The sequence below is a fragment of the Mytilus edulis genome, chromosome 4 (assembly GCF_963676685.1).
Source record: "Mytilus edulis chromosome 4, xbMytEdul2.2, whole genome shotgun sequence".
NCBI classification, from domain to species: Eukaryota; Metazoa; Mollusca; class Bivalvia; order Mytilida; family Mytilidae; genus Mytilus; species Mytilus edulis.
This window is the reverse complement of record NC_092347.1, coordinates 85,972,428-85,996,965: the sequence shown is the minus strand read 5'-3', so window position 1 is coordinate 85,996,965 and position 24,538 is coordinate 85,972,428. Positions and strand designations below refer to the sequence as shown.

Sequence of the window (24,538 nt, the reverse complement as noted above, 5' to 3'; positions counted from 1 at the left end):
CTTGTTAACGTGATATGAATATGAACCGGGCTTTGTAAAGGATCAACATGTTTAGACATTTTTTTTTACTGTGCTAGTTCTCAAGGAAATAGTCTACATGAAGATGCCACCAGAAATGGAAACATTGATCTGCCTTGGAGTCGACCAGTCTTATGTATGCTCTAACTCCTAAATGCTACATAATATGCTGTGGACAAAAACAATTTTAAAGTCTGGTTTTATAAATAAAATGATCAAATCATCAGCTTAAAATTATTAACATATTAGACATAGATCATTTAACAACATCATCTAGTAATGTTTTCAAAGAAACTATAATTAACCAAATGCTACTGGTTTTAAATTATTTTACCAATAGAAAAGAGCACATCCATGCTCAGATAAGTGCCATCTTGTATGTAGAATTTATTTTTGTTGGTAATTAAATGTTTTGGAAAGATAAAAGGTACTGTAAATTCAGAAATTAATGTGTCATCTGTTAAAGGAATATCACTACTGAAGTTATGAGTACAATTTTATTTTACTGGGAAACATTATATAGGTATATTTTTTTTCATTAATAAAAGCATCCCAATAATTTCTGAATTTACAATAGTTAAATCCTAGCCATAAATATCACACATTTGATTTGAGTTTTGTCTTTGTTTGATTTCTTGAATGAATTTGTGGTTAGTGTACATAAACTCATCATAGATACCAGTAATTTGCTGTTGAATTCCTGTGTCTTTTGTATACAAGTGATATATGCAGATGGAAACAAATATAACACAACTGTTGTATAAAAATTGTATTCACATAATTTCTAGTACAATCATTATGATACGAAAATACAAAGCACAAATGCGGCGACAAATAGATAATCTTCATGGAGGGTAATTTGTTCAGAGACACATAAATGTACAAATAAATAAAGTATAAATCTAGATCACATGGGTCGTCCTCGACCTCGTCCCATTCCACCACCTGGAGGTCCGTCTTGTTGGGCTTTTGGATTTTTAACAGTTTCATCAACAGAAAGAATGAGACAGCTTGCTTCTGCAGCAGCTGTGATGGCATTTATTTTAACTACTGCTGGTTCCCATACACAATTCTCAAAATTGTCTGCAATATCTTCATTAAGTACATCTACACCATACCAGATACCACCTGAAATATAAGTTTTAAAAATCTTATTTTTACTACTAATTCAGAAAAGAGAAAAGAACGAAGGATTGAGTGTTTTGTTCTTTTTTTGTTCTTGCTAATGATACATAATCTTGTTTATTTGTAAGAATGATTGATTAAATTGCAGCTTTTTGATTATCAGTGTCTTAAATTCGGACTTTCCGCTGGACACTAAGCAAACAATAATCAAAAGATGAACTCAACCATCATACTGCAACAGAATGATTCTACATCATACATTCTATAAGGCTTACAAATACCACATTCACATAAATGTATATTTTTTTACATAGATCGTGACTTTAATACCATTATTGCATTGAAAATATTATACATGAGCCACTAACTATAGGAACATGCATTATAACTTTTATCAAAGATTTAGACAATAGTGTACTGTTAAATATAAAAGAGAAAGTAAGACTAAACATTTCTTAGTGTACTCTTACCTTGTGCATGCCTCTGACGTAATTTGTTAAGTATATTTGTAGCATCAAATCCAGCATTTTCACATAACTGTCGTGGAATGATCTCTAAAGCTTTAGCCATGGCCCCCATCAATAACTGTTCTTTACCAGCAATAGTTCTTGACAAGTTTCTCAAATGTTTACTTAATTCCATTTCTATTGCTCCACCACCTACAAATAAAATTGAACGGTGTGAAACAAATAACCACCAACATGTATTGTATACTTGCATAAGCAAGGTATACTATTAAGTGCTTTCATGTTCGTTTCTAATTCTATACAAGTTTATATGTAAATCTAGTTAAACAGCTCTTTGGAGAAAAATAGAATATGCTGTATTTAAGACACTAACAAAATGGTTATTTGTGTCTTTCAGTTGCTATCTTTGACATACCCCACATATTTTATCATAAAGACAATTTCTTGATGTATTAATAAAATGCATTATCTAAGTGGTCTAGTTGATTTTTTTTAGACCAACTGTTTCAGTATTTATTTACTGTACACGACTATGGGAAAATACCAATCCAAATATATTATATGCTTTCTCACCTGCAACAACAGCATCATTCTTCATGGTTCTCCTTACAATCATTATAGCATCGTGTAATGATCTCTCGGTTTCCTCTATAAACTGTTCTGCACCTCCACGTAGAATGATTGTACATGTTCTAGCCTGGGGACAACCCGTAAATAAATTATATCTGAAAGAATCATGAAAATGACAATTCAGCATTATATCATATATTATAAACATAATAATTCTACCTTTCATATTATTTTCAGCAATTTATTATGAAAGATTCTAAAAAAATTATCAATGGAAAAAATCATTTATTTTGTAGTTTTTCTTTCAATAATTCAATTAACACATACATGACATAAGTTGAATTGCCAAATATATAAATAAAGACTGGACACATAATCTGTAATTTAATCAGAATGGATGAAATTCAATTACTGGATAAACCTTTTTATGTTTTACATTATGCAAATATTGGGTTCTTTTAAAAGCCAGATTAAAATACGACTGTAAAATATAATTTTTCTAATTTTTCTGTAGACTACTACAAATTTATATATAAGTTAAGTTACCTTTCCCCTCCAATTTGGATTTCTTCAAATGTCTCACAGGAACCTAACACATCTGGTGACAGATTCTGAACGGTTGTTTGTATAGAGCCACCACAAGCTTTCATTGTTCTCTTCAGATCTTCTTCTACTACTCGCCCAGCACAAAACATATCTCTGTAATATTCAATGTCAAAGCATTATATGCATTGATTATATATATAATTATCCATTCAAAAGTACAAGATGTCTTATTGATTTTTTTAAATCTCAACATGCCACTAAATTTTATAATAGCCAAGACTAAAATCTAAAATTAAAAATTAAAATCTTGAGATAGTCCTTTTGGCAAAATGTTTGAATGTACAAAACATGGTTGAAATACAATTTGGATATTCAATTACAGTTTTGTTATACAGCATGCAATACCAAATCATATTTTGCAAATTGAAATTGCTAAAATGCTTTTAATCTGAATTACTTTCCATTACAGACTTCATAGTCTTGAAGATTGTGAATTCACTAAAAACATGATTAGCTCACTGTCATTGTCTTTTTATTTTCTGTTTTTTTAATTCATTTCAACAATTCTTTGAAACAAGAAGGATAATAAGTTATGTAGGTTTTACAACTAAGTCAGAAATTACAAAATATTTCCAATAACTCTCAGAAAACCCTGCCAGAAACCAGTGATGACCATGACTGACCAAAACGACCAGTCTTGACCGCTGGACACTGACATTAATGTACCACAGACGTAACACGAAGACCAACATTAAAAAGTTTGGCCTTGCTGACTAATCTGTGGAAAGATCTCCTCATATATGTAATCTCATGTTATACTTTCATTAAATACTTTAAAGTGATATCCCTGTATGGTAGACCAGATACCTTACGCTGCATGTTTCATTTTAAACATCTTACATACCTGTCTGCAAAATACTGTGTGGCAACATCTCCAATAGGTAACTTAGACAAAATAACTTTAGCTCCACTCTTGTGTAAGATATCAAGTTTATCATATAATATCTTCCATTCAGCATCTACTATGGACTGGTATTCCTGTAATTAATTATAAAGAGTTAATGTACAAACATGATTTTTTTTCTTATCTAGAACAGTAATGCTGTCTGACTAAATATCTTACCTGGTACATTTTTTTTGTGTAAGTCAGTCAATTCAAAGATGTAATCACAATCTCTTTTTTTTTTTATTAGAATCTCACTAAATCTGACAAGTTATCTATGGCCATGTATGAGGTACTGTAGGTTTTACAACTAAGTTAGAAATACTCATCAATTCCTAACAACTCTCAGAAAACCCTTCCTCTTCATAGTCTGGAAGACTGAATTCACTAATAACATGATTAGCTCACTGTCATTGTTTATTATTTTCTGTTTTTTAAATTCATTTCAACAATTCTTTTAAACAAAAAGGATAAATAAGTCATGTAGGTTTTACAACTAAGTCAGAAATATACAATCATTCCCAACAACTCTCAGAAAACCCTGCCAGATACCAGTGATGACCATGACTGATCAAAACGACCAGTCTTGATCGCTGGACACTGACATTATTGTACCACAGACGTAACACGAAGACCACCATTGAAATAGTGTGGCCTTGCTGACTAATCTGTGGATTAAGTTGAATAAAGCCTCATGTAGTCTTATTTGTCCATCAAAAACATAACTCATAATTTGATGATGAATTGGGCTGTTCTTCAAACATTTTTTAGCTTATTTTTACTTATTTCATTCTATTTGATATATTCAGAAAAACAGAAATGGTACCATTAAAATGCCTTATCTGCAGTAACCATGTTAACCATCAACTTCAGGAATGCAATGGTGTCTAAAACATAGAATAAGTTCTTTAAAGTTGTTACAGGTCACTTCCCTATCATTGACCAAATTGCTGGTTCATCAGTCAGTAATAATATCCAATCACAGACCCCTCTTTACTCAGAATAAAAATAAGACTGTTTGAGTAAATCTGATAAGTTATCTAAGATAATGAATGAGGTCATGTAGGTTTTACAACTAAGTCAGAAATATACAATCATTCCCAACAACTCTCAGAAAACCCTGCCAGATACCAGTGATGACCATGACTGACCAAAACGACCAGTCTCGACCGCTGGACACTGACATTATTGTACCACAGACGTAACACGAAGACCCACATTGAAAAAGTTTGGCCTTGCTGACTAATCTGTGGATTAAACTGAATAAAGCCTCATGTTGACTTGTATGACTGTCGTATAAATAATTGATGAATGTCGAGGAAGAAACTTGAAGATTAGGTCCTCGGAAAGTATGTCATAAACCCCAACATAGATAATCTGTCCGATTATTTGTTATATGTTGAAATAACATATAGCACAAAATGAACCTATATTTAGCAGTCAGTATTTAGTTGTGAAGTTTCAAGATTTGACTTAAGCATAAACAGAAACTTAAACTAATCTGTTTTTACATATATTGTAGACGGTACTTAGCTGTTTCTACATATATTGTAAATCAACAACCCTACTACTGTGGTTACTTCTAAATTTTTATACATCCATACTAAGAAAGTTCAACTAAAATATAACTTTTAAACAAGGATGTGTCCCAAGTACACCGATGCCCCATCCACACTATAATTTTCTATGTTCAGTGCACTGTGAAAATGGGATAAAATCTCTAATTTGGCATTAAAATTAGAAAAATCATATCATAGAAAATATGTTTACTAAGTTTCAAGTTGATTGGACTTCAACTTCATCAAAAACTACCTCGACCAAAAACTTTAACCTGAAGCGGGACGGACGCACAGACCAGAAAACATAATGCCCATAAATGGGGCATAAAAAAATATAGCAGATTCTGAATATCATTAAATCTTACAACTTTTGAATATAATGCATGTTTTACAACTTCTGTTAGGTCATGTAGGTTTTACAACTAAGTTAGAAATATACATTTATTCCCAACAACTCTCAGAAAACCCTGCCAGATACCAGTGATGACCATGACTGACCAAAACAACCAGTCTTGACTGCTGGACACTGACATTACTGTACCACAGATGTAACACGAAGACCACCATTGAAATAGTGTGGCCTTGCTGACTAATCTGTGGATTCAACTGAACAAAGCCTCATATGGACTTGTATGTCTGTCATATATATATATATCATGACTTGAAAATATAACAACAAAATAATAAATTCTTGTTTATGACGGGTACATTATACATGTTTTTAAAATGGAAATATTAAATAAAGTGCACAATGGACCTGTATTCAGAAGTCGGGACCAAATACATAGAAAAACTTTCAATAGAATGCACAAGGTATTAATAGAAAACAACAACTGAAAAGCTTATTAGTTCATCATTAGAAATTTTAAACAAAAAGAAGCGATATTTCTTTTAGCATTATTCATCCACTTTTGTAAAACATCTTAAAAAAGTTGTTTTGAAATATAAAATAATTTGTACCAGGATTGATTTACTTTGCAGGAAAACAAAGGATGGACTATTCTGTTCTCTATCTTTTGAAAAATTATTTTTGTCAAAATAGATTTCTTTTAAATTCACTTCCATCATATTGTATAGATAACAGTAAATTTTTACTAATGGGAGCCTTCAAGACAGTTTCTTTACTAGTCTGGTACCTTAATTTATTTGAATATCAGCATAAGCTCTCCCTTGTTTTGAGTAATTAGGATTAAATGTCACAAACCTCAACAGAATCAACTCTAACTTCTGCATTATCTCTCTCAGCTTTCAGTTCTAATTCTATATTTAGCAGTGCTATTTTAAGTTTGGTGTATTTCTTTGGCTGCATTTCAAATCCAGCATAACTGAAGGTTTTCTTAAATGCTACTCCTGATATCAATACAGAATCCTGAAAAAGAGATGGGAATGCTACAATGATGAGCCTTGTTATAAATGCCTTAACCATTAAGCACAAGAACTTCTTTTTATCCACTTGACAAAATTGAAGAAATTAACACATCAACTAAATTGTATTTTCATTTTATTGCACAACAAAATTAAGTTTCATTGGCACATAAAAATGCAAAAAATGTTGAAAATATAACTGATAAAAAGTTTAAATTTTAGAGATTTAATGATGACACGGGTTATTAACACCTCGACTGGCTATAAATTTAATAATTTTTTTAAAACATTGAATTCTGTAATCACAACTACAATGTCTGTACATCAACTACCACTGTTTGGGAATTTTTTTCTTGTTTTTTTATTCACACATTTTCTTTACCTCGAGACCTCCACCAGTAACTTTCTTCACACCAATCATGTTAAGGGGTAGTAACTCATCCAATAACATGACAGCATCAACAACCATTTTTGTGAAGAAATCTTTCTGATGAGCAACCAGTTTAGAACTCAATGAAGTAGCAGCACATTTCTCTAATAACTGTCTCATTTCCCTGTAAAACATAACATTTAATGTATTTCTAGATATGTACATGAAACAAACTAAGTATTACGATAAGTGATTACTGGTACCTCTTAAATCATAAACAAGTCTGGCGTTCCAATATTTGTTGATTTTTTCTTTCCACCAGAATTGTTTTGACTCAAGACTTTAAAGTGAACACCCCCCACAAAAAGTAGTTCCATAAATGTTCTTGCTCCAAGTAGGTCAGTTGATGTTTAAGTGCATGAATTAGCAAAATGATAGAAGTTTATAGAGTGGACATTGATATAATTAACAGATTTTTTTTTATCGAGGTATATAACCAATGATATTATTATCAATTGTAGGTTTTACAAACTATGTTAGAGGCCATAAACACCTCCAACAACTCTCGAAAACCCTGACAGATATCGATGACATTGTCATTACTATACCACAGTTGTGACACAAAGACCAAATATATAATTGGCCTTGCTGAATGATCTGTGGGGTATAAAACTCAAATATCTGTATTATTTATAGAAGTTAAGAGAAAAGATATTATAAATATGTAATATTCAGATTCAAACTGGTAAAGATATTTATTATCCCATATTCTGACACTTATTTTTTACCCTTATCAACTGGATCAAATCACTTCTTTCCCCTAGGGTGCAATCAACAGTTTTTTTCTATGACGTCATATTTTGAGGGACCATGTATAAGTGACCCTTAGTGGTGGACTGATTAATAAAGATACCTGTATAAAACTAGATATCACTGGAATCAGAATGTTCTCTTGTTTATAATGGAATAAAAAAAAAGTGTACTTTTAATAGTATAAAAAAGTTTTATCCAGAGAAACTGGGAAAAACATTGCCTAATTTAAGCTTAAAAAACCTGAAATCAGGTCATGTGCACACCCCTGAAGACATGATACCTGCACATTTTTCATAATCAAAGTTGTATGAATTTCATAGATTTTTACCTGGTCTTTCAAAAAATTCATGCTTCAGGGTACGTTCACCTGCTCCGAAAAGAGCTACAGTGGCTGCAAATAAGTTTTGAATTTTCACTGCCAAAAAAACAGACTGTTTACAGTGTTGTCTCCCCTCAAAACATGAATATTTAATCTAATTTTTTAAATTATTTTAATCATTCAACCTGTTTTAATTGAAGTTAATTAACATATCTTTACAACCAAATACAAAAAACATGATACTTTTTCACCAATTATGTTGATAAAAAGGGACTTCCCTCCATGTCTATTTTTAGTTGGGGAATAACCCCTAGTTTTTTATACGAAACTGTTTATAGCACCCCTAATATCCATGACCCTGTCCATCTGTTAATAACACCTCACTTTAAAAGAGTGGACATAAATGTAAAACAGGGAATATTTTCATCGTGGTATAATTAAATGCATAAGCAGACAAACATGTATAGAACTTTTTTTTAAAAGATTTTCAGTCATTTCAATGGTTTGCCTGACATGGGTCTATGTCCAGTAATAAGTGGTTTGGTTCAGGAAATATCAAATACTGGACCAAACCAAGGCTTCCAAAAAATATTTGAGCCAGCCGGACATTTCATATCTGATCCCGATTTTAATCCCTTAAGACTTAGTCACAAAAGGCAATTATGGTAATCAGATGGCCATTCCAATTATTGACATTACATTAAAAAAAAAAACGATCTTAAACTTTACTTTGATATGATATGAATTTGATGTTACTGTTAAATTGGCAGTGCATCATTCAAAGTGTGCACATCAGCGTGCTCATATCTGCCGTAGACTTTTTATTTGTGCAAAATGACATTGTCAAAAAATTTACTTTCGTTTTCAACCGGAAGTTGACTTGACAATGGTAAAACATGGACCATAAACGGATACGTAAAATCCGTGTACGTTTTACAAAGTACGACTGAGAGAAGAAGCTCTTTCCACGTTATTTCTTCAACAAAATACTTGATTTGAACGTCAGATACAGGTCTCATTGATAATTTTAGCATTTTTAAAGAAATGTAGGATGCATTATTAAATTTCCCACCTGTGCACATGTGTTCTAGTTCATACGATGTAGTTCTGACGATTTTTTTTATTTAAAACCTTTTTAAATTTTTCATCAAATCATATTAATATACTAATTTCTAATAATTTTAATCTTTTGGACTAAATCAATTAGATAAAAACCTCTGAAATGTAAGAAAATAATTGTGAATAAACCAATCAATTTATACGATGTCCGGTACTGAACATAGTTCACCTGTCACCTGAACAGGTAGATTTCAGCTGTCCAACTACTAATTAGCCTTGATTAAATTTAGAAAGTATTGAAGTAGGTGTTGTTTTGATAGTAATTAATCATCTTGTCACATTTATGACCGGAAATGTGTTGATGTTAAAGGCAAAAGGTTGGGTCAAAAAGATCGTGAATTATGTAAAAATGACCGAAAAAGCCTTGAAAACTAAAAAGTATATGACCGTTTCATGCTTTGCCCAGCCGGACTTTTACCGGACATTATACAAATGACCGGAATATATGACTGTTTTGAAAGCCCTGGACCAAACTACCAGTGTATAGAGTTAAGAATTTTGTCATACTCATAATTTAAACCAGGTGCTCCGCAGGGCGCAGCTTTATACGACCGCAGAGGTCGAACCCTGAACAGTTGGGGCAAGTATGGACAAAACATTCAAGCATGATACAGCTCTGAATTTGGATTGTGATCAAATTTTTGACATTACATGGTTTTTTTTTACACAAAACAAATGCCAAGATTTTACAAATCAATTAAAGATTTCTTCTTCAAACTTTTTAAATCTAAAATTAAATAGTTGACACAGCATAGGTTTCTGACACAGAATGAATGTGGTCTAATGAACTTAAAAGGTTTTTTTTGCCTTTGAGCAAATCACTATGCTGTTGAATATTAATCCTCTCAAAAAAATGTTTGAAGAAATTTTCTTTTTATTTATGAAATCTGAAATGAGAAAAATTTAACCCCCCCCTTTTTTTTCACATCCCCGTTTCCCTTTTTCAAAACTGATATCAATTCAAATTTCTAATGGAGTTTGCAACAATAACTACTCATTTAAATACATCATAAAATATTAAGATGTAACCAGGTGCTCCGCAGGGCGCAGCTTTATACGACCGCAGAGGTCGAACCCTGAACAGTTGGGGCAAGTATGGACAAAACATTCAAGCATGATACAGCTCTGAATTTGGATTGTGATCAAATTTTTGACATTACATGGGTTTTTTTTACACAAAACAAATGCCAAGATTTTACAAATCTATTAAAGATTTCTTCTTCAAACTTTTTAAATCTAAAATTAAATAGTTGACACAGCATAGGTTTCTGACACAGAATGAATGTGGTCTAATGAACTTAAAAGGTTTTTTTGCCTTTGAGCACTATGCTGTTGAATATTAATCCTCTCAAAACTAGAGGCTCTAAAGAGCCTGTGTCGCTCACCTTGGTCTATGTGAATATTAAACAAAGGAAGCAGATTGAAAATTGACTACAAAGTTCAATAACTCCTACAGGGGTCAATTGACCATTTCGTTCATGTTGACTTATTTGTAGATCTTACTTTGCTGAAAATTATTGCTGTTTATAGTTTACCTATATCTATAATAATATTCAATATAATAACCAAAAACAGCAAAATGTCCTTAAAATTACCAATTCAGGGGCCGCAACCCAAAAACAGGTTGTCCAATTCATCTGAAAATTTCAGGGCAGATAGATCTTGACCTGATTAACAATTTTACTTTATGTCAGATTTTCTCTAAATTATTTGGTTTTTGAGTTATAAGCCAAAAACTGCATTTTACCCCTATGTTCTATTTTTAGCAGTGGCGGCCATCTTGGTTTGATGGCCAGGTCACCGGACACATTTTTTAAACAAGAAACCCCAAAGATGATTGTGGCCAAGTTTGGATCAATTTGGCACAGCAGTTTCAGAGAAGAAGATTTTAGTAAAAGATATATAAAATTTACGAAAAATGGTTAAAAATTGACTTTAAAGGGCAATAACTCCTAAAGAGGTCAACTGACCATTTTGGTCATGTTGACTTATTTGTAACTCTGACCTTGCTGAACATTATTGCTGTTTACAGTTTACCTATATCTATAATAATATTCAATATAATAACCAAAAACAGCAAAATTTCCTTAAAATTAACAATTCAGGGGCCGCAACCCAAAAACAGGTTGTCCAATTCATCTGAAAATTTCAGGGCAGATAGATCTTCGCCTGATTAACAATTTTATCCATGTCAGATTAGCTCTAAATGCTTTGGTTTTTGAGTTATAAGCCAAAAACTGCATTTTACCCCTATGTTCTATTTATAGCCATGGCGGTCATCTTGGTTAGTTGGCGGGGTCACCGGACACAATTTTTAAACTAGATACCCCAATGATGATTGTGGCCAAGTTTCAAATAATTTGGTCCAGCAGTTTCAGAGGAGAAGATTTTTCTAAAAGATTACTAAGATTTACGAAAAATGGTTAAAAATTGACTATAAAGGGCAATAACTCCTAAAGTGGTCAACTGATCATTTTGGTCATGTTGACTTATTTGTAGATCTTTCTTTGCTGAACATTATTGCTTTTTACAGTTTATCTCTATCTAAAATAATATTCAAGATAATAACCAAAAACAACAACATTTCCTTAAAATTACCAATTCAGGGGCAGCAACCTAACAACGGAATGTCAGATTCATCTGAAAATTTCAGAGCAGATAGATCTTAACCTGATTAACAATATTACCCTTTGTCAGATTTGCCCTAAATGCTTTGGTTTTTGAGTTATAAGCCAAAAACTGCATTTTACCCCTATGTTCTATTTATAGCCATGGCGGCCATCTTGGTTAGTTGGCGGGGTCACCGGACACAATTTTTAAACTAGATACCCCAATGATGATTGTGGCCAAGTTTGGTTAAATTTGGCCTAGTAGTTTCAGAGGAGAAGATTTTTGTAAAAGTTAACGCAGGACGACGACGGACGACGACGACGGACGACGCCGGACGACGCCGGACGCCGGACGCCAAGTGATGAGAAAAGCTCACTTGGCCCTTCGGGCCAGGTGAGCTAAAAATGTTTGAAGAAATTTTCTTTTTATTTATGAAATCTGAAATGAGAAAAATTTAACCCCCCCCTTTTTTTTCACATCCCCGTTTCCCTTTTTCAAAACTGATATCAATTCAAATTTCTAATGGAGTTTGCAACAATAACTACTCATTTAAATACATCATAAAATATTAAGATGTAAAAAAACTGCTTGTTATCACTGAATGGTAAAGATTATTTAAATTTATCAGTTGGTAGTAAAAAGTGTATATACATTGTATATTGTATATAACAAAGATTTAAGTTGATTCTGGACAAAGAAAGATAACTCCAATTAAAAAAAATTCTTGCTATTGCACAAATAGGATATTTCTTGCTTACTATTCTGGACAAAGAAAGATAACTCTAATTAAAAAAAAATTTGCTATTTCACAATATTGTGCAATTAGATATTTCTTGCCATTGCACAATACTGTGCAATTGAAAAGACTTGCTATTGCACAATACTTAATATAATAATTTTAGATCCTGATTTGGACCAACTTGAAAACTGGGCCCATAATCAAAAATCTAAGTACATGTTTAGATTCAGCATATCAAAGAGACCCAAGAATTCAATTTTTGTTAAAATCAAACTTAGTTTAATTTTGGACCCTTTGGACTTTAATGTAGAATTTGAAATTTGAAAACAGGACCAAAAATGAAGAATCTACATACACAGTTAGATTTGGCATATCAAAGAACCCCAAGGATTCAATTTTTGATGAAATCAAACAAAGTTTAATTTTGGACCCTTTGGACCTTAATGTAGACCAATTTGAAAACTGGACCAAAAAAACTTCAATAATCAAGAATCTAAGTACATTTTTAGATTCAACATATCAAAGAACCCAACCGATTCATTTTTTGTCAAAATCAAACTAAGTTTAATTTTGGACCCTTTGGACCTTAATGTAGACCAATTTGAAAACGGGACCAAAAGTTGAGAATCTACATATACAGTTAGATTCGGCATATCAAAGAACCACAATTATTCAATTTTGATGAAATCAAACAAAGTTTAATTTTGGACCCTTTGGGCCCCTTTTTCCTAAACTGTTGGGACCAAAACTCCCAAAATCAATACCAACCTTCCTTTTTATGGTCATAAGCCTTGTGTTTAAATTTCATAGATTTGTATTTACTTATACTAACATTATAGTGCGAAAACCAAGAAAAATGCTTATTTGGGTCCCTTTTTGGCCCCTAATTCCTAATCTGTTGGGTCCTAAACTCCCAAAATAAATACCAACCTTCCTTTTGTGGTCATAAACATTTTGTTTAAATTTCATAGATTTCCATTTACTTAACCTAAGGTTATTGTGCAAAAACCAAGAAAAATGCTTATTTGGGCCCTTTATTGGCCCCTTATTCCTAAACTATTGAAACCAAAACTCCCAAAATCAATCCCAATCTTTCTTTTGTGGTCATAAACCTTGTGTCAAAATTTCATAGATTTCTATTAACTTAAACTAAAGTTATGGTGCGAAAACCAAGAAAATGCTTATTTGGGCCCTTTTTGGCCCCTTATTCCTAAAATGTTGGGACCAAAACTCCCAAAATCAATACCAACCTTCCTTTTATGGTCATAAACCTTGTGTTAAAATTTCATAGATTTCTATTCACTTTTACTAAAGTTAGAGTGCGAAAACTAAAAGTATTCGGACGACGACGACGACGACGACGACGACGACGACGCCAACGTGATAGCAATATACGACGAAAATTTTTTCAAAATTTGCGGTCGTATAAAAAAACTGCTTGTTATCACTGAATGGTAAAGATTATTTAAATTTATCAGTTGGTAGTAAAAAGTGTATATACATTGTATATTGTATATAACAAAGATTTAAGTTGATTCTGGACAAAGAAAGATAACTCCAATTAAAAAAAATTCTTGCTATTGCACAAATAGGATATTTCTTGCTTACTATTCTGGACAAAGAAAGATAACTCTAATTAAAAAAAAATTTGCTATTTCACAATATTGTGCAATTAGATATTTCTTGCCATTGCACAATACTGTGCAATTGAAAAGACTTGCTATTGCACAATACTTAATATAATAATTTTAGATCCTGATTTGGACCAACTTGAAAACTGGGCCCATAATCAAAAATCTAAGTACATGTTTAGATTCAGCATATCAAAGAGGCCCAAGAATTCAATTTTTGTTAAAATCAAACTTAGTTTAATTTTGGACCCTTTGGACTTTAATGTAGAATTTGAAATTTGAAAACAGGACCAAAAATGAAGAATCTACATACACAGTTAGATTTGGCATATCAAAGAACCCCAAGGATTCAATTTTTGATGAAATCAAACAAAGTTTAATTTTGGACCCTTTGGACCTTAATGTAGACCAATTTGAAAACTGGACCAAAAAAACTTCAATAATCAAGAATCTAAGTACATTTTTAGATTCAACATATCAAAGAACCCAACCGATTCATTTTTTGTCAAAATCAAACTAAGTTTAATTTTGGACCCTTTGGACCTTAATGTAGACCAATTTGAAAACGGGACCAAAAGTTGAGAATCTACATATACAGTTAGATTCGGCATATCAAAGAACCCCAATTATTCAATTTTGATGAAATCAAACAAAGTTTAATTTTGGACCCTTTGGGCCCCTTTTTCCTAAACTGTTGGGACCAAAACTCCCAAAATCAATACCAACCTTCCTTTTATGGTCATAAGCCTTGTGTTTAAATTTCATAGATTTGTATTTACTTATACTAACATTATAGTGCGAAAACCAAGAAAAATGCTTATTTGGGTCCCTTTTTGGCCCCTAATTCCTAATCTGTTGGGTCCTAAACTCCCAAAATAAATACCAACCTTCCTTTTGTGGTCATAAACATTGTGTTTAAATTTCATAGATTTCCATTTACTTAACCTAAGGTTATTGTGCAAAAACCAAGAAAAATGCTTATTTGGGCCCTTTATTGGCCCCTTATTCCTAAACTATTGAAACCAAAACTCCCAAAATCAATCCCAATCTTTCTTTTGTGGTCATAAACCTTGTGTCAAAATTTCATAGATTTCTATTAACTTAAACTAAAGTTATGGTGCGAAAACCAAGAAAATGCTTATTTGGGCCCTTTTTGGCCCCTTATTCCTAAAATGTTGGGACCAAAACTCCCAAAATCAATACCAACCTTCCTTTTATGGTCATAAACCTTGTGTTAAAATTTCATAGATTTCTATTCACTTTTACTAAAGTTAGAGTGCGAAAACTAAAAGTATTCGGACGCCGGACGACGACGACGACGACGCAGACGCCAACGTGATAGCAATATACGACGAAAATTTTTTCAAAATTTGCGGTCGTATAAAAACTGCTAAGACACTAGACCAGGAACACATTATTAATTACTGAACAAAAAAAAATCACTTGGGTAAAATAAAAACTTCAGAACCTCTAGATTTGAATAATACAATCAACTGTAGGATTTACAAACTATGTAAGAGGCCATAGATACCTCCAACAACTCTCGAAAACCCTGACAGATATCGATGATATTGTCATTACTTTACCACAGTTGTGACACAAAGACCAAATATATAATTGGTCTTGCTGAATGATCTGTGGTGTATAAAACCAAAAAAATGTAATTTTTAAGAACATCAGTTGATTATTTAATGCATTAATTAGCAAAATGATAGGCTTTTAATAGCATTCAGTATTAAAGCCCCATCTATAGTTTTTTTCTTCAAAAAGCAGAGCAAAGAAATTCCAACCTTAAAACTACTCTTGTTCTTTTGGTCTTTTGAGGAATAGACTAGCCTTTACAAGAAATAACTATTGAAATCATATATGAGAACTGATATACTTGTAATATGATTTTTACACAACTTAATTCTTACTGGGTATTTTAGCAAATTCCTTCACATAACATTTTAAATTCAGCCAAATACAAAGTTATTTGTAACACAAGAATAAGTGAGGCTACATATAATTTAAAGTATCATTTTAAAGTTACTTATTAAATGATGTTTGTTGAAATACTTACTTTGGATCACTTTTGTTGATCCTCACAGATATTTCTTTAATTTTCTTTACAGCCTGAAAGAGAGAAAAAATATGTTTTAACTACGAGTAAGAGGGAATTATTTTTTTCATTTTCTAAGCAATACAAATTTAAATTATAAAAGTGCTTCCAAGTTTATTTTTGTTACCAAATTTCAAGTCTTGTCTGGTTTTTTTTTTAAAGGTTTGCAAATTATTTTCAATCTTGTTCCTTTTAATCTAAAAATCACCTAGATAAGTAAAGGGGGGTTTCCTTGCTTGGAAACTGTCCTATTTAGACTGAAAATAAAATATATTCTACCTACAGGACTGAAACTACTACCCTTAAATAATTGTTGTTCGCCATATTGAGAGGTATATTTAATGTATTTTTTTCACATATCTTATCTTAATGTGTTTTGGGTTTTTTTTTTGTGAGAAAACAGCGCTAATGGTAGATCTTCTACTTTATTCAAACTTTTGTAGACTAAGGATGACTTCGATTGTGGCATATTGTGCTAGACCGGTCTACAATTAAAGAATGCATGCCTTCGCTCTAGGTGTCTTGGTTATTTTTGTAATAAGATTGCTGTCTCCTTGATGTTGTCCAGTACCCAAGTCAGGAATATGGCACCGCCACAGTGTTTATCAAATAGTCTGTTTCTATGTATACTGGCGTTTTTTTTTGTAGCAGTTCAGTGTTTCTGTTTTTCCGTTATTTACCACAAGTTGATGTGTTTCCCTCGGTTTTGGTTTTTGACTCAGATTTGTTTTCCCTCAATCGATTGATGGCTATTGAATAGCTGTATACTATTGTTGCCTTTATCTACCTGAGATCCCCACTTCATCATATGTGACAATTTATGACTATTGAATAGCAGTATACTATTGTTGTCTTTATCTACCCGAGATCACTACTTCATCATATGTGACATTTTATGACTATTGAATAGCAGTATACTATTGTTGTCTTTATCTACCCGAGATCACCACTTCATCATATGTGACATTTTATGACTATTGAATAGCAGTATACTATTGTTGTCTTTATCTACCTGAGATCACCACTTTATCGTATGTGTTTACAAGATCCTTACCTCTGTTGCTGCCTTTCTAAAAGCTTTGATTATGATCTGTGGATGAACTGCCTCTTCAATAAATGGCTTGGCTTCCTTAAGGAACTCACCAGCTAACAAGGTCACTGAGGTGGTTCCATCACCTACCTATAATCAAATAAAGAATGATAACAAATATTCATTCAAATACATACATGTACATTGCTATTTGATATAAAGTGAGTTTTTAAAGGTTCAGCTACCTTGTATCCTTTAATTATTGTTTTCTTCCAACCTATATGATTTCTTGTTTAATTATGGGTGGTTGCTGTCTGATAGACCACTATTGCATATTAATGCATTGGATTTTTTTTCTGTTACTGGTGTGAACCCTACGTAATTATAACATTTTGTTTTACACATTTGATATGCGTGTAAAACAGGGAATATTTTCTTTGTGGTATAATCACCTGTTCATGCAGACGAAATTGTTCACAACATTTTTTTTTTTAAATTTGAAAAATACAACAAATTGTAGGTTTTACAAACTATGTAAGAGGTCATAGATACCTCCAACAACTCTCGAAAACCCTGACAGATATCGATGATATTGTCATTACTTTACCACAGTTGTGACACAAAGACCAAATATATAATTGGCCTTGCTGAATGATCTGTGGAGTACTATTTAACTATTTGTATCATTTATCATGTTTATAGAAGGTAATTTGAAAAGAAATTGTAAATTTGTAATTTATCATATATTCAGACATACTAATTTTTGACCTTTTTCAACTAGACCAAATCACTGCTTTATCATAAATTGCTTGACCCATTCCATCTGTAATAAACACCCTTTTTTAATAGAATGGCCATAAATGTAAAACAGGGAACAATTCAATTGTCAAATACCTAAATGCAGTCATTCAAAAGGTCTGTCAGATAAGTGGCAATGTCCAGTTAAAAAGAAGGGTTTGGTCAAGTAAATCACATTAATTACTGAACCAAATGAACAGTGTAGACTTTATAAGAATTTTGTGATACTCGTAATGTTAAAGACAGCTAAACCACTGAAAGGATCAGTAATGCATGAATAATAATTGAACCAAAAGACCACCGACTAAGGAAATAAAACAACCATGGGAACATCTGGATTTTAACAATACAACAAATTGTAGATTTAAAAAACTATGTAAGAGGTCAGACACCTCCAACTACTCGCAAAAACTCTGACAGATATCGATTACATTGTCATTACTTTACCACAGTTTTGACACAAAGACCAAAAATAATATTGGCCTTGCAGAATAATCTGTGGGGTATAAAACTCAAATATTTGTGTTATTTATATGAGGCTACTTGAAAAGATATGACCAGTATAGATTTAAGAATTTTGTCTTACTCATAATGTAATAAAAGACTTAAAACACTGATTGGACCAGTAATGCTTGGAAAATTATTGGACCAACAGATGCCGAGGTAATAAAACCAACAACTTAAGAACATCTGGATTTGAATAAACAAATTGTAGGTTTTACAAACTATGTAAGAGGTCATAGATACCTCCAACAACTCTCGAAAACCCTGACAGATATCGATGACATTGTCATTACTTTACCACAGTTGTGACACAAAGACCAAAGATACAACTGGCTTTGCTGAATGATCTGTGGAGGATAAAACTCAAATATTTGTATTATCTATAGAAGGTAAAATGAAAAGAGATTGTTTATTTGTTAAGTAACGTTCAGATAAAACGGTAAAAAAGAAATATAGTCATATCTTCAGACATATTAGTTTTTGACCTTTTAAAAAATGCCTGATCCTTTCCATCCGTCATTAACACCTTTTCTTTTATAGAGTGAACATTAATGTAAAACAGGGAAGTCTTTCATTGTAGATTAACTAAATGCAGTCATTCAAAAGGTCGGTCAGACATGTGGCAATGTCCAGTTAAAAATGGTTTGGTCCAGTGAGACTCATCAATTACTGCACCAAAAGAAGTGAGGATTTAAGAATTTTGCGATACTCTGACTTATAATGTTAGACTGGTAAAACAACGATTTGTTGGTTTTACAAACTATGTTAGAGGTCAAAGACACCTCCAACAACTCTCGAAAACCCTGACAGATATCGATGATATTGTCATTACTTTACCACAGTTGTGACACAAGGACCAAAGATATCATTGGCCTTGCTGAATGATCTGCGGAGTATAATATTTTTACTATTCATAAGAGATTTCTAGAAAAGATATTATAAATTTGTAATGTTCAGATTCAACCTGATAAAAAAGAAATATTATCACATCTTCATTTTTGGACCTTTTTCAACCAGATCATTTCACTTCTTTACCATAAAATGTACAACTCTTTCCACATGAAATCTGACATCTTTTCTTGTTTAGAGTGGCATGGACATGAATGTAAAACAGGGAAGACTTTCAATGTGGTATAACTAAATGCTTATGCAGACAAACTTGTATTAAACTTCTTTTTAAAGATTGGTCATCATTCCCTTGGTTTGTCAGACATGTGGCAATGTTTAGTTTAAAATGGTTTGGTCCAGTAAAGCACATCAATTACTAGACCAAATTACCAGGAGAGGTATGAATTTTGTGATACTCATGATAAAAAAAGACTGCTAAAACACAGACTGGATCAGAGCTAGTAATGATTTTACAATAACTGAACAAAAAGACCATCCACTGAGGAAAAAAAAAATCCTTCAAAAGCTCTGGATTTGAACATTACAACTAATTGTAGGTTTTACAAACTATGTAAGAGGTCATAGATACCTCCAACAACTCTCGAAAACCCTGACAGATATCGATGATATTGTCATTACTTTACCACAGTTGTGACACAAAGACCAAAGATACAACTGGCTTTGCTGAATGATCTGTGGAGGATAAAACTCAAATATTTGTTCAATTCATAGGAAGTAACGTGAAAAGATATTCCAAATATGTAATGTTCATATTCAACCTGGTAAAAAAGAAATAGACATCCAAAGAACAGTTATTAATAATGCATTTCGTTAAGACAATGACACATACAAGTTACCTGGTAAATCACATCTGCTCAATCTCAAAATGATTTTTGTTCAATGTTCATACATGATGTAGTGTACTACATATGGACAAATTATATCAAAATCATAGAAAACATAATCAGCTTAAACTCAAAATATGGGTACTTTTTTGTTGATTCAGTTTGACATCTTCAGGCATACTAATTTTTTGATTTTTTACAACTGGACCAAATCACTGCTTTACCATAAAATGCCTGACCCTTTCCATCTTTATTTAACACCTTTTCTATTAGAGATTGGACATGAATGTAAAACAGGGAATATTTTTATTGTAATATAATTAAATGCTATGCAGAAAAACTTGTATATCTTTTTTTCATCTTTTTTAAAAAGATAAGAATATTACAACAAATTGTAGGTTTTACAAACTATGTAAGAGGTCATAGATACCTCCAACAACTCTCGAAAACTCTGACAGATATCGATGATATTGTCATTACTTTACCACAGTTGTGACACAAGGACCAAATATAAAATTGGCTTTGCTGAATGATCAGTGGAGTTTAAAACTTAAATATTTTCGTATTATTCAAAGGAGGTATCTAAATAGATATTACAAATTTGTAATGTTCAGATTCAACCTGGAAGAAAAAATATAGTTTAACCATATTTTACTACCCACCTTTTAATAATTAGAAAAGCATAAATACAATTATAAGTCTCAACTGGTGTAAACAAAAACCTTTTATCAATGCATATATATATTCTAGATAGGCAAAAAAGTTATTGAGATTATTTAAGATATTTCCTGTAAATTTTAACCTTTAAAGAATTTTCTACATACCTGTATGATATAAATGCAGAGATGTGGTATGACAGCCAATGAGACAACTATCCAATGAAGTTAAAATGAAGTAAATGTACATGTAATAGGCAACTGTAACAGCCTTTAACAATGAGAAATGTATAAACTAACCTCTGCATCCTGTGATTTAGCTATGTCTACCAATGTCTTGGCTGCTGGGTGCACAATATCTAATGTCTTCAGAATTGTAGCTCCATCATTTGATATAGTAGCTTTACCTATAATTTATAAAGTCTCTACATAATTTGTTTCCATTAAATGTGACAAAAAATCTACATACATGTACAATTAAGATACAACTTCAGTATTGTCTAACTGCAATTTAACAAAATGTGTTTGCATATTTTTTTTAACTAAAGAGATGTAAAAGATACCAAACGGACATTAAAACTTACAAGTCCACATCACTGGCAATGCTGTGGCAAAGTAATCACCATGAAAAATGACAAAAAGACAAAAGGCACTGTCAATTATGTTTAGTGGACCCTAAAATTAGGGTAAAAACTCTAATTTGACATTAAAATTAGAATTATCATATCAACATGATAGGGAATATGTGTATAAAGTTTCAAGTTTGTTTCAACCTCAACTGCATCAAAAACTACCTGGACTAAAATCTTTAACCTGAAGCAGGTCTTAGTCATGTTAAATTCTTTCTTACCCTGATCATTGATAATGAGTTTGTCCATCCCCCGTGGACCAAGTGTGGTACGTACTGCATCAGCAATGGCCTGACAAGCATTTATGTTACTAACAATTTGAGGTACTCCTTGTGAGGAGTCTGTACCCTCTTTCAGAAGAATTATCTGTGGCTGCTGCAATACAATAAAATCACACATTACTTCAGTTAATTTTAACATTTGTTGTAAAAAAAGTTTTTTTCTAAAGTTGGTTGTCAGTTCATTGTCTCCCTTCTTTTGAACCAAGGTTTTATTCAAATACAGGTTGAATAATTTGAATTGTTAGTAAAAATGTTAAAAAAGTAATGGATAAAAAATCATATCAAATAAAAATCGGTGGATTTTTCAAATGAAATTATATTTTTGTGATTAGATAATCAAATATAAAAAGTTAATAATGGTACATGTATTATTGTTATGTATTTGTAAATCATGATTGTTGACGTTACTAAAAATGAAGCGTTGGTGTAGTTACAAAAACAATAATATATCATTTTAAAATATTTCTGACAGTGATCTTTAAATTTGGAATAGTGCATGATTTGATTGATTTTGAAAGCTTAAAAGATCATTATTGTTTATTTTTTCAAGCTTTCAACATGTTTTAACACAAAGAATAAATGCTCTATATGAATACCATTGATTATGACAATATTTATTAATATCTTTTCGTCAAAATAATTCACAAAACAATAAAGGAAACCAATTTACCTTTTAAAAATGTTATAAAAATAAGGACGTGTGGTATGATTGTCAATGAGACAACAATCCACCAAAGTTCAAATAAAGTGGATGTAGGCAATAGTAGGCAACTGTACAGCCTTCAACAATGAGAAACAAACAGTACATCTGTACTTTTTTCTTTATTTAAATTTCAACAAACCAAATATGTGATTAATAAATTAATCAACACAAACCTATACAAAAGGTCAGAAGAAGTGAGAGACGACAAACAGTGGGATTATATAAGATTATATACAATAAACATGATAAACCAGGCATATATAAAATTCTATATAGATGCGAAACATAGAAGATTACAAAGAAAGTACACATTTTCATTCTAGAAAATTCACAGTTAAAATAAAGGCCTTTGGTGACCTCAAAAGAATTCTAAAACACTTGATGCAATCAAATTTAGGGATGCTAGGATTTAAAACGTTTCCAGCTGCAGAAAGTTTTTTTTTAAAATGAACTAAGCTATGATCATTCATAACAAATAACAATCAATATCTCAATCATTATTATAAGGCATAGCCATAGAGTATACATTTACTAGGGCAAGCTTCGAAACGTCAAGGCAACCCTTGTAAACCCAAGACCAAAACAAATGTAATTTTGTTTTCTTAAAATCAATGGCAACAAAGAATTGTCAATCGAAACAAAAAATCGCAATTCTATGACTTTTTAATCTTTAATTTGCATGAAAACTATTTATTTCATCTCTTGTAAAAATAAAGAGAAAACATGATTGTTCAGGAATGTTCTAAATGTTCTAAAGGGGATACATGTGTATACATGCATTAAACATGGGCATTTTTTATCAAATCAAATAACAAACCGAATATTTTTGGCCACAAAATAATTTAAGAGAAACTTATAAATCACCCAAAAAGCAATGAAATGTTTTTAAACCATTTAAATCGGTAGATGGTTGTCGATTCTAAACAGGCTTTCAAAACGGGAACCTACCATTTTGTTGTCTTTAATGAAGAATGCATGTAAGGGTAGATAACCAATTTTCCCCGCGGATTTGAAAATTTTGTTCATGCATTTTATTTCAAGTTGTTATACCTTGCAATATTATTGTTTGTACTATTATGCCTCATCATCATGTGAGGCCTTTTGTGGAATAAAAAAAGTTTCAAGTTTCAAGAAATTTATCAAAAAAGGAATAAATCATGATTTTTTTTTCAGGGAGAGAAAGTAAAGAGATAACATTGTCTTTGCATCGGAAATAAACACATTTATTCTAAACCAGTTGTTGGAATGATACAGGTTATATATATGATCATATATGATAATATAAAAGAAAAGAAGATGTGGTAAATGATTGCAAATGACACAACTCTCCACAAGAGACCAAATGACACAGAAATTAACAGCTATACTAGTGTAGGTCACCGTACGGCCAACAATGAGCAAAGCCCATACCGCATAGTCGGCTATAAAAGGCCCCGAAATGACAATGTAAAACAATTCAAACGAGGAAACAAACAGCATAATTTATGTACAAAAAATGAACGAAAAATGAATATGTAACACATAAACAAACGACAATTAACCACTGACAGGGCCGTAACTATATTGAGGCAAATGAGGCAAATGCCTCATGTAAAAATAAAAAATAAAAAAATGAAACAAAAGGTTGTTTTCATATCAAATTATTTTCACGGAAAGTGTCTTGCAAGAAGCAAGTTCTCTTCACTCTCTGGTGTATCCCCTGGATGTTTTTCGTTATCCATGTTTCTATGTTCCTTTTAGTTTTCAAAGTTGGTGGTCTCTGTGTTCCGGGTTTGTCTTTTGTTCATTTATTGTCCTACGTCATGACTATAGTCTGAGCTTTGATTTTCATTTGTAAACGTGGTTTTGCAATGTTGCATGTCCACCGATGTCCAGAATTGTGCGAGAAATATATTTTAAGAATATGCGA

The 24,538-nt window shown here is 31.8% G+C and overlaps 1 protein-coding gene across 3 annotated transcripts; it reads right to left on the bottom strand.

Moving 5' to 3' along the window:
- Positions 1–774: 774 nt before the first annotated feature.
- LOC139520851 (T-complex protein 1 subunit eta-like) lies at positions 775–23,669 on the bottom strand. Of its 3 annotated transcripts, none has more exons than XM_071313843.1 (12): positions 23,578–23,669; positions 21,867–22,020; positions 21,317–21,423; positions 17,350–17,475; positions 16,257–16,309; positions 6,976–7,147; positions 6,433–6,597; positions 3,631–3,764; positions 2,727–2,879; positions 2,184–2,335; positions 1,614–1,802; positions 775–1,146 (listed from the first exon to the last, which is right to left on the bottom strand). In XM_071313843.1, exons 1-12 carry the CDS (start codon positions 23,653–23,655, stop codon positions 926–928), a joined length of 1,704 nt encoding a protein of 567 aa, XP_071169944.1. In that variant the 5' UTR covers positions 23,656–23,669; the 3' UTR covers positions 775–925. The 3 variants fall into 3 exon arrangements, with proteins under 3 accessions (XP_071169944.1, XP_071169946.1, XP_071169947.1); XM_071313845.1 differs by having other exon boundaries at positions 23,521–23,602; XM_071313846.1 differs by having other exon boundaries at positions 23,494–23,584.
- Positions 23,670–24,538: the final 869 nt, after the last annotated feature.